The sequence below is a fragment of the Lynx rufus genome, unplaced genomic scaffold, assembly GCF_022079265.1.
Source record: "Lynx rufus isolate CCGP_SWC_20201006 ecotype Redwood Valley unplaced genomic scaffold, mLynRuf1.p SCAF_8, whole genome shotgun sequence".
In the NCBI taxonomy this organism is placed as follows: domain Eukaryota; kingdom Metazoa; phylum Chordata; class Mammalia; order Carnivora; family Felidae; genus Lynx; species Lynx rufus.
This window is the reverse complement of record NW_025814896.1, coordinates 65,441,498-65,454,549: the sequence shown is the minus strand read 5'-3', so window position 1 is coordinate 65,454,549 and position 13,052 is coordinate 65,441,498. Positions and strand designations below refer to the sequence as shown.

The window sequence follows — 13,052 nt, the reverse complement described above, 5'->3', positions numbered from 1 at the left end:
TGCTTATAGTCTCCCATAATAAGTTCATCATACATGAGAGGAATTTCAATTGGATAGATAGAATAGTAGGTAGGTGATATTAAAATGTTTATTATAGATTTCTGACTTAAACAAGAAGATTGAGTATACCTGTTATTCCTTTACTCCTTTCTGAACTCCCACCAAAATGACAGTAACATGACAGAAAGAAGGCAGAAACTCAGGACAAGGAGGATGGAGAGGAAAGAACAGCAACAATCATTTTGAAGCTAGAAAGCAGATGACTGAATAAGAAGTAAGGTAGCCAACTTGAGAGAGTTGAATACTAAGAGAGCATGTAGAAAACAGAGAACTAACCTGAAGTGGTCATGGAACCCTTATAGGTTCAGGAAATTCACCAGGTTACCTTTAGAAGTATCTTGTCAGGGCAGTGGGTGGGTCTAAAGTAAGAGGATTGGTTGAAAGTTTTGTTTAAAGGGCAATTAGACCAAGTTAAACCCAGCAATTCCACTCCTAGGTGTATACTCAAAGTTGAAAACAAGGACTCAAACAAAATACTTGTACACTGTGCTTATAGCAGCACTATTCACAATAGCCCAAAGCTGGGAACAACCCAAAGTCCATCTGTGGCTGAATGGATAAACAAAATGTGGTATATCCATACAATGGGATATTATTTTTAGCCATAGAAAAGAAGTACTGACATGTGCCACAACATGGATGAATCTTGGGAACATGCTGAGTAGAAGAAGCCAACACGAAACGCCACATATTGTATGGTTACATTTATATGAAATGTACAAAATAGGCTGAGCTATAAAAGCAGAAAGCTGATTGATTGTCATCGGGCACTGAGAAGAGGAGAAAATGAAGAGGGACTGCTTAATGGGTACAGGGTTTTCTTTGGGGGGCGTTGAAACTGTTTTGGAACTTGATAGAGGTGGTGGTTTGTACAACAGTGTAAGTATAATAAATGCCACTGAATTGTACTCATTGGTTAATTTTATGTTACGTAATTTCACTTCAATTAAAAAAAAAAAGACCTTCCATTCCACACCGTTAAGTGATTGTTCTTTCACCTTTGCAGAAGACCGGAGATTTGTTTCTCTGGAGAGGGCTAAACAGAAAGTCTGTATACTGGAGGACACAGGTTATACATGAGAGTTGGGATACCTACTGAAGAAGGGATTAAATAATTACTTACATGCTGATGTAGAGATCTTGGAGAGCACTAAGTCCTCCATGCAGGAGACAGGGGAATTCTGACACCTAGACAAGAAAAAATACCTAAAGAACTGAGATCAGAGGTACAAACAGAAATGGGCCAAATCACCATATAATGAAGCCCACAGCTGATAAACTTCACATTTAGGCAACGCACTTAGAGGCAGCTTTTTGGTACCCTCTTCCTGATGGACAGTCAAGGGTCACCTGTCATTTAAGGAAACTTACACTGTTAAAGATAGATGGTGGTGGGGGTGGGGAGGGGACAGTACAGAAGCCACTTGGGTGAAATAAAGACTTTAGAAAAAGAAGAAAAACTTTTACATCCTTAGAGAAATGAAAGATATTTCATTCATTTAAATAAACTTTACATAAAATAAAATTCACCCTTTTTAGGTGAATTTTTGAATTTGTCTATGCATTTTGAAAAGCTTAAACTAGTCGGGTAACCACAACCACTGACACCACAATCAAGATAAAGAATATTTTTATCAGGTCAACAGATTTGTCAGCTTCTTGTTCAGAAATGTAGTTATTAATTAGGGGATCAAGATCATTAATAAGCTTTATAATGAAAAAATTCTTATTTGGAGTTGTTGAATGAAAAAAGACAGCACTGGGAAATTTTACTTACCTTCCTCTGTTGCTGTCTGATGGCAAGAGGAAATTTAAAATGAGGTGAGTGTTGGACTTTAGAAATAAAAATTTCTACTTTGATATTCTTAGATAACAGAATATGCCATATTTTTAGATAACAGAATAAGGCAAATTTTTATTGGATACTCAACCAACCAAGCCACCCAGGCACCCCCAGAATAAGGCAGATTTAGGAGAATACAGTTATTACAGTCTTTTAAGCAGGAAGTTTATTTGCTTTAGAAGCTTTAAGAGTCTAGATATTTCATAGAACTGAAGACCAAAACCCATACCTTTTTATGCTTCAGATAGAAGGCATATTATGAAGGAGAGGGAAACAGTGCTTTCAAGGGTGCTGCATACAGTGGTGCAGGTTGTACACCGTACATCCTGCCTAACCACATGCCGAAGCTCTGGTTGCTTACCTTTAGCACTCAGTCTGTGCTCCCTGCCCCTCTTTTTGGTGTAACTAACAGAATTTTTCCCTCTAATGCTTAATTTTGTCTCAGTAGCAGTTGAGTTGTCTCCCTTTACACATCGAGTTACATTTTTCCCATTTAAGAAGTTGCCATATATTAAAGACTAAATTCCTACGTATCCTTTTTGTCATCTTTTCATTGGTCTGTCTAATGTGCCACAATGCAAGAAGCTCTCAATTACTGTGGCTTATGATGTGATTTGCTTTAATCTTCTTTTAATGGCACTTTTCTTTTTTTAATGTTTTTTTTAATTTATTTTTGAGAGAGAGCGCATGCGCGCGCACACACACACACACACACACACACACACACACACACACCAGACGCGCGCGCGCGGGAGGGGCAGAGAGAGAGAGAGAGAGAGAGAGAGAGAGAGAGACATACACACACACACACAGAGAATTGGAAGCAGGCTCCAGGCTCCGAGCTGTCAGCACAGAGACTGATGCACGGCTTGAACTCAGAACTACGAGATCATGACCTGAGCTGAAGTCGGATGCTTAACCAACCGAGCCACCAAGATGCCCCTTAATGGTGCTTTTCTTATGCATTTCTTTTTTTCCATATAAATTTTAGAGCCATTTAATTAATATTTTTAAATCTCTAGAATATAAAGTGAACTTCTTTCTGTTAAATTGGCACTTTTATCTACATTCTGTACACTTAAAAAAAAATTTTTTTTAACATTTATTTATTATTGAGAGACAGAGACACAGAGCGTGAGCAGGGGAGGGGCAGAGAGAGGGGGAGACACAGAAGCAGGCTCCAGGCTCTGAGCTGTCAGACACAGAGCCCGATGTGGGGCTCAAACTCACAAACCATGAGTCAAAGTTGGATGTTTAACCGACTGAGTCATCCAGGGGCCCCTGTACACTTTATTTTTATTACTCGCAGGCGATATACAACACAGTAAATGGATTGTCCTCTGTGGTATTTTCTTATTGGTTGTTGATGGCATATGGTACTGCTTAGTTATTGTCTGGGTGTCTTTTAAAACCAGCCAGTTGAAATGTTGCTAGTTTTGATATTTTTTCAGTTGACTTGCTTGGGTTTTCTAGGTAGTCAGTCATCATCTGCAAATCGTCGTCATCATCATCATCATCTAGTTTCTATCTCTTCAGTAATTATACCTTCCTTTTCTTGTTCAGTTGCGTTGACTAGAATTTCCTGAACAATGGTGAATAGTAACAGTGATATAGAGATATATTGACATCATGTGGGCAAAATAGTATTTGGCATATGTTTGAATATACTACATTTAAAAAAATATAGGGGTGCCTGGGTGGCTCAGTTGATTAAGCATCTGACTTGATTTCAGCTCAGGTCATGATCCCATGATTCATGAGTTCAAGCCCCACGTCGGGCTCTGCTCTGGCAGGGCAAAGCCTGCTTAGGATTCTCTCTCTCTCTCCCTCTCTCTCTTTTCCTCCCCCACTTGTGCTTTCTCCCTCTCTCTCAAAATAAATAAATAAACCTAAAAAAAAAATAAAAATACATAACCACTTCATTGACATATAACTTCACAGCCTCAAATTTGCCCTTTTAAAGTGGATAAGTCAGTATGTTTTAGTACAGTCAGAATTGTGCGGCCATCACCTCTATCTAACTGTAGAACAGTTTCATCCCAAATAGAAACCCAGCACCCATTAGCAACAGTCCCCCTTGCCCTCTTCCCCCAGCCTCTGATAAATACGAATCTACTTTCTGTCTGTATGGATTTGCCTATTGCCAACATTTCATATAAATGGAATCATTACAACATGTGGTCTTTTGTACATGGCTTCTTCCACTTTAGCATAATATTTTCAAGGTTCATTCACGCTGTAGCATGTATCAGCACTTCATTCCTTCCCATTGCCAAATAACTTTCCATTGTATGAGTATATCACATTTTGTTCATTCGTTCATCTGTTGATAGATATTTGGGTTGCTTTCACTTTTTTGGCTGTTATAAATGATGCTGCTATGAACATTCATGAATAACATTTTATGTAGACATATGTTTTCACTTTTCTTGAGTGTATACCACCTACGAGTAAAAATTGGGGGACATATGGTAACTCTGTGTTAAACATTTTCTAGAATTTTGTTTTCTATCTACTGCTATACTTTCCTCCCGTTTATTCTCTGTCTCTTTCACTGTGTCAACCTTTTCTTCTCTACCTCACAGTGTGAATGTGTCCCCAACCTTTGGGCCATGACTCTTCCTTTCTCTTCATTCTCTTTATCAGCAGTCTATATAATTCCCTTTGCCTGAGCTACCTATCTGTCTCTTACCTTCAGGAATCTGTTGTCAGCCTGATCATTCTCAACCTACGGGTAGGCATTACTGTTAATTAAATAACTTCTTTCTTGTGTACCCTGACAGTACCATCTTCTCTTGAAAGCCTGGACATACAACTTTCCAGTGCTACTTCAAACAATGTTTAAGTTACCTCCTTCAAGAACAATGAACATCCTTCAAATGAACAATGGTCATTTTCCTCTTGTCTCCCATCTCTCCCATGCTTGGGTTTTTATGCTCTGTAGAGTGAGTAGCATCTGAAAGCAAAACACCAATTCTGGGAATATTAGGATCTATGTAGAGGTTGTGTATTGGGGACACTGTAATTTCAAACTGGAGAACTGTCATGTCCAGTTTATTGTTGCTGCATTTAGCAATATCAGGATGAACAGAGGAGATGCTAGCAGTGAACCAGTTAGGGAGGAACCAGGTCGAAAATAAGTTAAAACCCTTTTGTGTATTTAAAAACTTTTTAAAATATGGAAATCTGCTCACACTTAACAACTTATACAACTGTCTAACCAGTTTCTAAGTATAGATTTTCATAATGTGGGTTTTCCTGAAGGGGTAGATTTGAGAGATTTACTTATTTAATATCTTTTTTTTTTTTTTATTTCTAATATTGCCTTCCTGCAATGAATGTTCTGATGCCTGTATTTTTTCACTTGGTTTACTGTTGTGGGTTCTTGTTTGTTTGTTTTTTGTTTTAAATCTGAAAGTATTTTGACTATGTATGTGTTTGAAAATCAGTCTTATTGGCTAGAATAAAGGAATGCTGCTTGCTTTCAGAGACTATGAGATGTTTCCCTGGTGGCATCTATTCTTACTGTGTAATTATACGTGTGATTACTGGGGGGAGGCATTTCCCCTGTAACCTGCAGTGCTTGCACTCATTATTAACCTTTTGTGAGGTTTGAAAAGAAAGTGTATGTGAAGGCCTTGGAGTTCCCATCTCTTTGGTGGGGAAATAGGCAGATTATATGACACCAGCTTATCGCTGTCTGCTAGCTTTGTAAGCTGCCATTGTCACTGTATGTTAGAAGTAATAATAAAGATATGAAAAAGACTTGAGTGACCATGCAGTGAACTTGATGCTCAGAGTAGGTCTTATCTCTGGTGAAGAGATGGTACAAATCAGTGACAAGAGAACATGATAGTCCCTTGCATGAAGTGGCTTCTGTTGCCAGACCTTGAACAGTTTAACACAAGAACAGGCATGGGATCTCCTCTGATGGCCTTCATGTTTTTACTAACTGAGTTTGTATTTCATCCAACCGTCTGTGTAAGTAGATGACACTGACTAGCTTTCTTGAATTTAGAAGAAAGCTGTTTTTAGGTAAGGACCCAATGTAACTATATTACTGGGGAAAAGAAAAAAAAAAGAGCTGTCTTTGGAGGCATCCTTAGTATTCATATTACATTTCTTTTCTCCAGCTAAATCTATCTTTTAATCTAAATTAGATATGAAATTTTGTTAACATTTTGTAAAAAAAAAAAAAAAAAAAAAAAGACAATAAATGATGACCAAGCATAAAACCATGACAACAGATAAAGGAATGTTTGAAGCTAACTCAAATCTCTTGAACATGGATTGTGATGTTCAAGAAAGGGTTGTGATTTAGAACTGTGAATGTGTTAAGAGTCAAGCATTTGAGACTTGGATCACAATCAAACTTGCAATCGTATTTAAGGCAGTACAAGTGTGTTCAACAAGCAACTGACGTGGTCTCTGGTTGCAGTAAAATATGATTCCGTCAGTTACTCATCATTATCAGGATCTTGTCCTAGTAACATATTTGATGTGCAAATGTATGTCATAATCAGGATTATTTAAAAGTAAAACAAATATATATATACTTGTTTGTTAAAGCGTGAGGTGCCCTACTATGCTGTGTTCAAAGAATGAACAGATAATTGTGTACGCATAGTAACTGTTTTCTGTGTTTTTCCAAATGTATAACCCTTTCAACCTGTTTGTGCTCAGAAATGCCTAGGGATTCTGGTAACAAAATTAATCCTGAAATTTTGCCTTTAATTTTTTTGTGTGAAAAAAAAAAAAAGATACTTTGAAACTTAAATTGCTGGTCTCCTTGTGTGGGAGAAGAGGGAAGGAATTAAATACTTGCATTATGAGGAAGTAACATAAGTAATTATCTGGATACTGCTTTTCACATTAAGCCATACTTATTTTCTGTTTTTTCAGTTTCCATAGCAAGGCGTGTACAAGACCCATTAGCTGAGCTGGTGAAAATTGAGCCGAAGCACATTGGAGTCGGAATGTACCAGGTAAAGCAGTGTGGGTCATTTACTTTATGAAACCCATCAATAGTATGCAAACTTGGCACCGTAATTAGGTGTCAGTGGAAATAGATTCCCACTTCCAAAGGTTTTACAGTTTATGGGAAGGTAGTTAGGAGTTATGTTATTAGGGAAGGAGGGAACTTTTTTTCTGGTGTTTATGGTTTAGATCAAGATTTAGAATTGACTGTAGTCCGATTTAAAGATTATTAAAACATTAGCTCCAACTAGTAACTTAATCCAGAGAGTCTCTCCTTTTACCATTATTATAAAAAAGGAGAGGATATGAAGCAAGGTGAATATGTTGGCTCTTTGTGTAAACCAGTATGAAATATTGATCTTTATTGATCTTTGAGGAAGAAGCCTTTGGTACTTACTGTGCCTTCTTTCTTTTTTCTGTTCCTATTTGATTATTATAATTAATTTTTGGCCATTACCCAGGATGAGCTAAAGCCTTTCAATTGTTACTGTGTAGCAGTCATGGTAGTGGTGCTTCTTGTTGTTACTGTATTTTCAGTTCTTGAGGTCGTATGTGTTCATTGGGCAATCAAAGCCGACACTAAATCTTCGCAAAGTGAATCCATGGTAGCTTATCTTTAGAAACCTTGAGTTGAATTATTTTTCTCTTCAATGCAAGTCTTTTCTAAACCTGAAATCAATGTTATCTTCTGTGTAATTGCCATGGGAGCTGAATGATACGTTCTATACTTTTCTCTAAGGAAATGTATTAGAGCACGGAATCTGTGACCACTAGAAATGGAAGAGATTTTAGAAATTATTTGACAGAAAAGAAAGCTGTGCCCTACAGTAATTAAGATTTTTATTCAGAATCACACATTGGCAAAGCCTGAACTAATATACTAGACTTAAACTGGGAGTTTTCCCATTTTATTGACTGGGCCAGCTAGGTGCCCTCTGGGAGTATTCCCATTTTTCTTTTCTTTTCTTTCTTTCTTTCTTTCTTTCTTTCTTTCTTTCTTTCTTTCTTTCTTTCTTTCTTTCAAAAGTTTTTAAGTTTATTTACTTATTTTGAGAGAGACAGAGATAGCATAAGTGGGGGAGGGGCAGAGAGAGTGAGAGCGAGAGCGAGAGCGAGAGAGAGAGAGAGAGAGAGAGAGGAAGACAGAGAATCCCAAGTAGGCTCTGCACTGTTAGCTTGGAGCCCTATATGGGGCTTGAACTCACAAAACCGTGAGATCATGACCTGAGCTGAAACCGAGAGTCAGATGCTTAACCGACTGAGCCACCCAGGTGCCCCCCATTTTTCTTAATGTTTGTTTATTATGAGAGTGAGAGAGAGAAAGAGCGAGTAAGCTGGAGCAAGCAGGGGAGGGGCAGAGAAAGGGGGAGAGAGAGAATTCCAAGCAGGCTCTCTGCTGACAGTAGAACTTGATCCAACGAACTGTGAGATCATGACCTGAGTTGAAATCAAGAGTTGGAGGCTTAACCGACTGAGCCACCCAGGTGCCTCAGAGTATTCCCATTTTATAGCAAGTTAGACTAAGAAGCATCTAGACCTTTGACTTGTTCATTTGGGAAGGATTGTTGCTGAAAGGACAGACCTAGCTTTAGATAGATAGAAATGCCTAGTATCTAAAGAGTACAACTAAGCAATTTTATTATATAGGCATTGTAGTTAAGAGGAATTGTGGCTATATTAGTTCAAGATGAAGTTGTGGAATGCCTCAGCAAGGTAGTAGAACAAAGAACAGTCAAGCTCATAGAACCCAGGCAGGCTAATAAGCTATTGGCATCAAAAAAGTCTTTAATAAATAGCAGAGACCTAGCCTCCAGATTCTTCAGATATATAGCATTTAACATGAAAGAGTTTGGAATTCATTCCAATAGCAGTGAGAAGTAATGGTAGAGCTTTATGCAAGGGAATGATATGATCAGATTTGTATTTTTAAACATTGGCTCTGGCTAATCTGGGGAGAATGCCTTAGAAGGGAAGAGGAGAAGCAGTTAAGACCAGTTCAGAGACTTATATAGCTCAGGTGAGAGATGATGTGGCTTGGACAAAGTTAATAGCAGTAGACATGGAAAGAAATTAAATCTCTTGCAGGGACTACTTGGTAATAATTGGAGGAAAGGGAATTGTCCAGAATTTGCTCCAAGGGTCCTGGTATGTGGATGACGCCTGACTAGAACAGATTTGGTGGGGATAAGATGAGTAATTCAATTTTGAATGCGTTAAGTTTGAGATGCCTGTAAGAAATCCAAGAGATGGCAAATAGAAGTTGTGTATACAAGTCTGAGATTTAGAGGAACGGTCATGTTAACATTGGAATACATGCTTCTCAGCAAATAATGACACTGAGAAAGTGATCAAGATGGTAAACTGTCATATCTTATGATATCCTTTAACTACACTACCACTACCACTGTCATATCCACAGCTCGACCTTCCATAAGATGACAGAGAAGGTGAACATGTTTATTGGTATCCATATAAACATGTATTTACATGAGTAAATTGATAACATGGGAAAAGAAGAAAGGGTTGGTGGATGGAAATTTCAGGAATTCCTGAAAGCTCTTAAGCATGAGGAAGCAAATCCATGGAAAAATAAAACCTAATGGAGCAATAGCTCAAAATATACAGATCAATAGTGTTCTCAAACCAGTCATGTTCAAATAGTGGGGAGGAGGCCTGTAGTATTAGATAAGGAAATGCATATAGAGTGACTAGTCCCATACTGATGCTCTTCTTCCATATACCATGAATCCAAGCTGAAGCACTGGGTATAACCCAGAGGCCACAGAGAGGCTGGGAGATCCCTCAGGTAGCCTCTGATTGTCAGGAAGCTCAAGGAGCCTCATGCTGGGAAGACAAACTCCTGACATATGCCTGACACCAGGCATCATATCTCACATTCCCTACATTATCACCAGATGCTAGATAACCCAGGTAGGCTAATAAGCTACTGGCATCAAAGAAAGAGAGAAAGAGTTAGAGCAAGCAGGGGAGGGACAGAGAAAGGGGGAGAGAGAGAATCCCAAGCAGGCTCTGCGCTGACGGTGGGGCTTGATCTCGCGGTTCGTGAGATGGTAAACAAAAACAGCACACACAGACAAATGGAGACTCTGAAATGACTTTGCTACTAAGAATCACTAAACATTTGAGGGAAACCTATCTTAGCAAAAAGAAGCACCAAATGTAATAAGCAAAAAATAACAAACCATGAATAGGCAATAGACTTTGAAATAACTAAAATTAATATTCAGAGAGGTAAGAGAGGTTATTGTATGTATAAAACAAACCTAGGATAGAATGAATTAAACCAATCTTAGCATTAAGAAATACGCTTGTCAAGATAAAAAAAAAAACCAACACAAATGGAATAAAGTGGACACAGCTAGAAAGAAATTAATGAATTGAAAGATCGAGCTAAGAGATTCTTCAGAATGCAGTCTTAAACTGAGAAAGATGGACAGTATGAACAAAAAGTCATATATAGAGTCCATTTTATTTTTATTTTTTTCTATTTTTGTTTTGTTTTGAGGCCATTTTAAAGCTTCAACATTCATCTTCCAGAAAATTCAAATAAAGACAATGGAAGAGAGTTAAACTCACAGAAATGATAGGAGGAAATTTCTCCAGACTGATGACAGACAAGTCTTTAAAAAGCCCAGTGAGTACTGAATAAAAGAATAACTGAAGACCTACACTCAGACACCTTCATATGAAATTACAGAATGCTAGTGATAAAGGAGGAACTGACTAAAAGCTTCCAGAGAGCACACAATTCACTTCCAAAGAAAAGAAGCAGTCCTATTATAGGGAAAAACAAGTCATACAAGATAAAATGCAGTAGTTTTGAAGTTGTGGGAAAAATTTTATTTGAGCCCATAATTCTATATTCAGACAAATCAGCAATTCAATGTGAGCAGAAAATAAAAACATTTTTGGACCTACAGTGATTTACCTTTTTGGATTGTTACAGATCTTCTTTGAAAGAATTATTTATGGAAGTACTCCTGAGCCCGAAAAGGGGGGAGTAGGGACCAAAGAAGGGAAAGGCATGTCATGAAGACACAGTATTGAGGTAAAGAAACAGTGGAGAGCTTTGCAGTAAAATGTTGAGCCTCATAGTTTCTGATCTATGATGTTCATCTTTAAATATGTCAGCTTAAAATGGGAGGCAGAAGAAAAAGAAGTGAAGTATTAGAATTCTTTTTCAGGAAAACGATTAAGATATAGATTAGCTCTACACTTGTTTAGAGAAGCATAATCTGAAATGTATGAAGAATAACCGCAAATAGGACATTTAATGTAAATCATGAGACTAAAAAATTAGAAGTTAATCATTCCAACCAAAGGCGGAGAAAACAAGGAAGTATCGTAAATAAATAAAGTATGTGATGACAGGAATAAGTATAGGTAATAGGTAAAGGTGAATGGGTTGAATTCCCCTTGTAGTAGAATCCCAGACTTTTAAAAATAAAACTCAGCTCTTAGCTGTATGTCTGTGTGAGATAGTTCTAAAGAAAAAAGCAACCTTGAAATTAGAAATGTGGAGAAAAATATTCCACACAAATGAAAAAGCAAGTCATAGTACTGCTAGCATCAGATGAAATAGAATTTAAGGGAAAATGCATTAACGAGGTCAAAAAGGGATATTTCATATTAATAACAGATACAGTTTCCCAAAAAGATGTAATTGCCCTGAACATTCTATGTTATCTAACAACATAGCTTCAAAACATATGCAGTATTAAAAACTTCTAGAGTTAGAGACAAATATACTTTTTTGGTAAGTCTTAATAGACTACAGTATATTAACACATAAATTTTTTTTTTTTTTTTTTTTAATTTTTGGGACAGAGAGAGACAGAGCATGAACGGGGGAGGGGCAGAGAGAGAGGGAGACACAGAATCGGAAACAGGCTCCAGGCTCTGAGCCATCAGCCCAGAGCCCGACGCGGGGCTCGAACTCACGGACCGCGAGATCGTGACCTGGCTGAAGTCGGACGCTTAACCGACTGCGCCACCCAGGCGCCCCAACACATAAAATTTTAAAAGCAGCTTTATTAAGATATGATCACATACCATACATACATACATAAATTAACCTATTTAAAATGTACAAGTCAGTGAATTTCTATATATTCAATGGGTTATGAAACTATTATTGCTATCTAATTTTTGAACATTTTCATCACCCTAAAAGGAAGCCTGGTGACCATTAGCAGTGACTCTCCACTGCCCCCTCCTTCCCTGCCCCAGGCAATTACTAATCTGTTTTGTTTTTATAGATATGTCTGTTTTGGATATTTCATACAAATAGAATCCTACAGTATGTGGCTTTTGGTGACTGGCTTCTTTCATTTAGCATAATATTTTCAAGGTTCATCCATGCCGTGGCACAGTCATTACTTCATTTTTTCTTTTTTGTTTTAAGTTTATTTATTTATTTTGGAAGAGAGAAAGAGCAAGCACAAGCATGGGGGGGCAGAGAGGGGAGGGGGGAGAGAATCTCAAGCAGGCTTTGCACTCTCAGTGCAGAGCCAGATGCGGGGCTTAAACTCCTAAACTGTGAGATCATGACCTGAACCGAAATCCAGAGTCGGATGCTTAACTGACTGAGCCACCCAGGTGCCCCACTTCATTCTTTTTTATGGGCAAATGGTATTCCATTGTATGTGTATAGTACCACATTTTGTCTATTAATTCATCATGTGATAGAAATTTGGGATATTTCCATTTTTTGGCTATTATGAGTAATGCTATTATGAACATTCTGTACAAATTTTTGTGATGTATATTTTCATTTGTTTTAGATACATACCTAGGAGTATGTTTGCTAGGTCATTTAACACATAAATTTAAAGCTAGATAATGAACTAGGGAAATTATTTGCCACAAATACATATGTACATATGATAACTACATATTTTATTATTAAGGTTTTGTTCTTGTTGATTTGCATACAATTGTATATTATTTTACATAAAACCTTTACATAAAATATGTAAAGAGCATTTAGACACCATTCATCATAGATGAAATAAAAATTTCTCTTTAACAGGGCACCTGGGTGGCTCAGTCTGTTAAGCGACCAACTCTTGGTTACCACTCAGGTCATAATCTCATGGTCTTGGGATCTAGCCTCACATTAGGCTCTGTGCTGATACCGTGGAGGCTGCTT

The 13,052-nt window shown here is 37.6% G+C and overlaps 1 protein-coding gene across 2 annotated transcripts in view; it reads left to right on the top strand.

The window, feature by feature from the left end:
• The window catches only part of SRBD1 (S1 RNA binding domain 1), a 192,504-nt gene that overhangs the window by 98,182 nt on the left and 81,270 nt on the right, over positions 1 to 13,052 (top strand). For both annotated transcript variants that reach the window (XM_047068610.1, XM_047068609.1), the window contains exon 15: positions 6,806 to 6,888. In XM_047068610.1, coding sequence (XP_046924566.1) covers positions 6,806 to 6,888 — 83 coding nt within the window. The remainder of the gene's footprint in view (positions 1 to 6,805; positions 6,889 to 13,052) is intronic.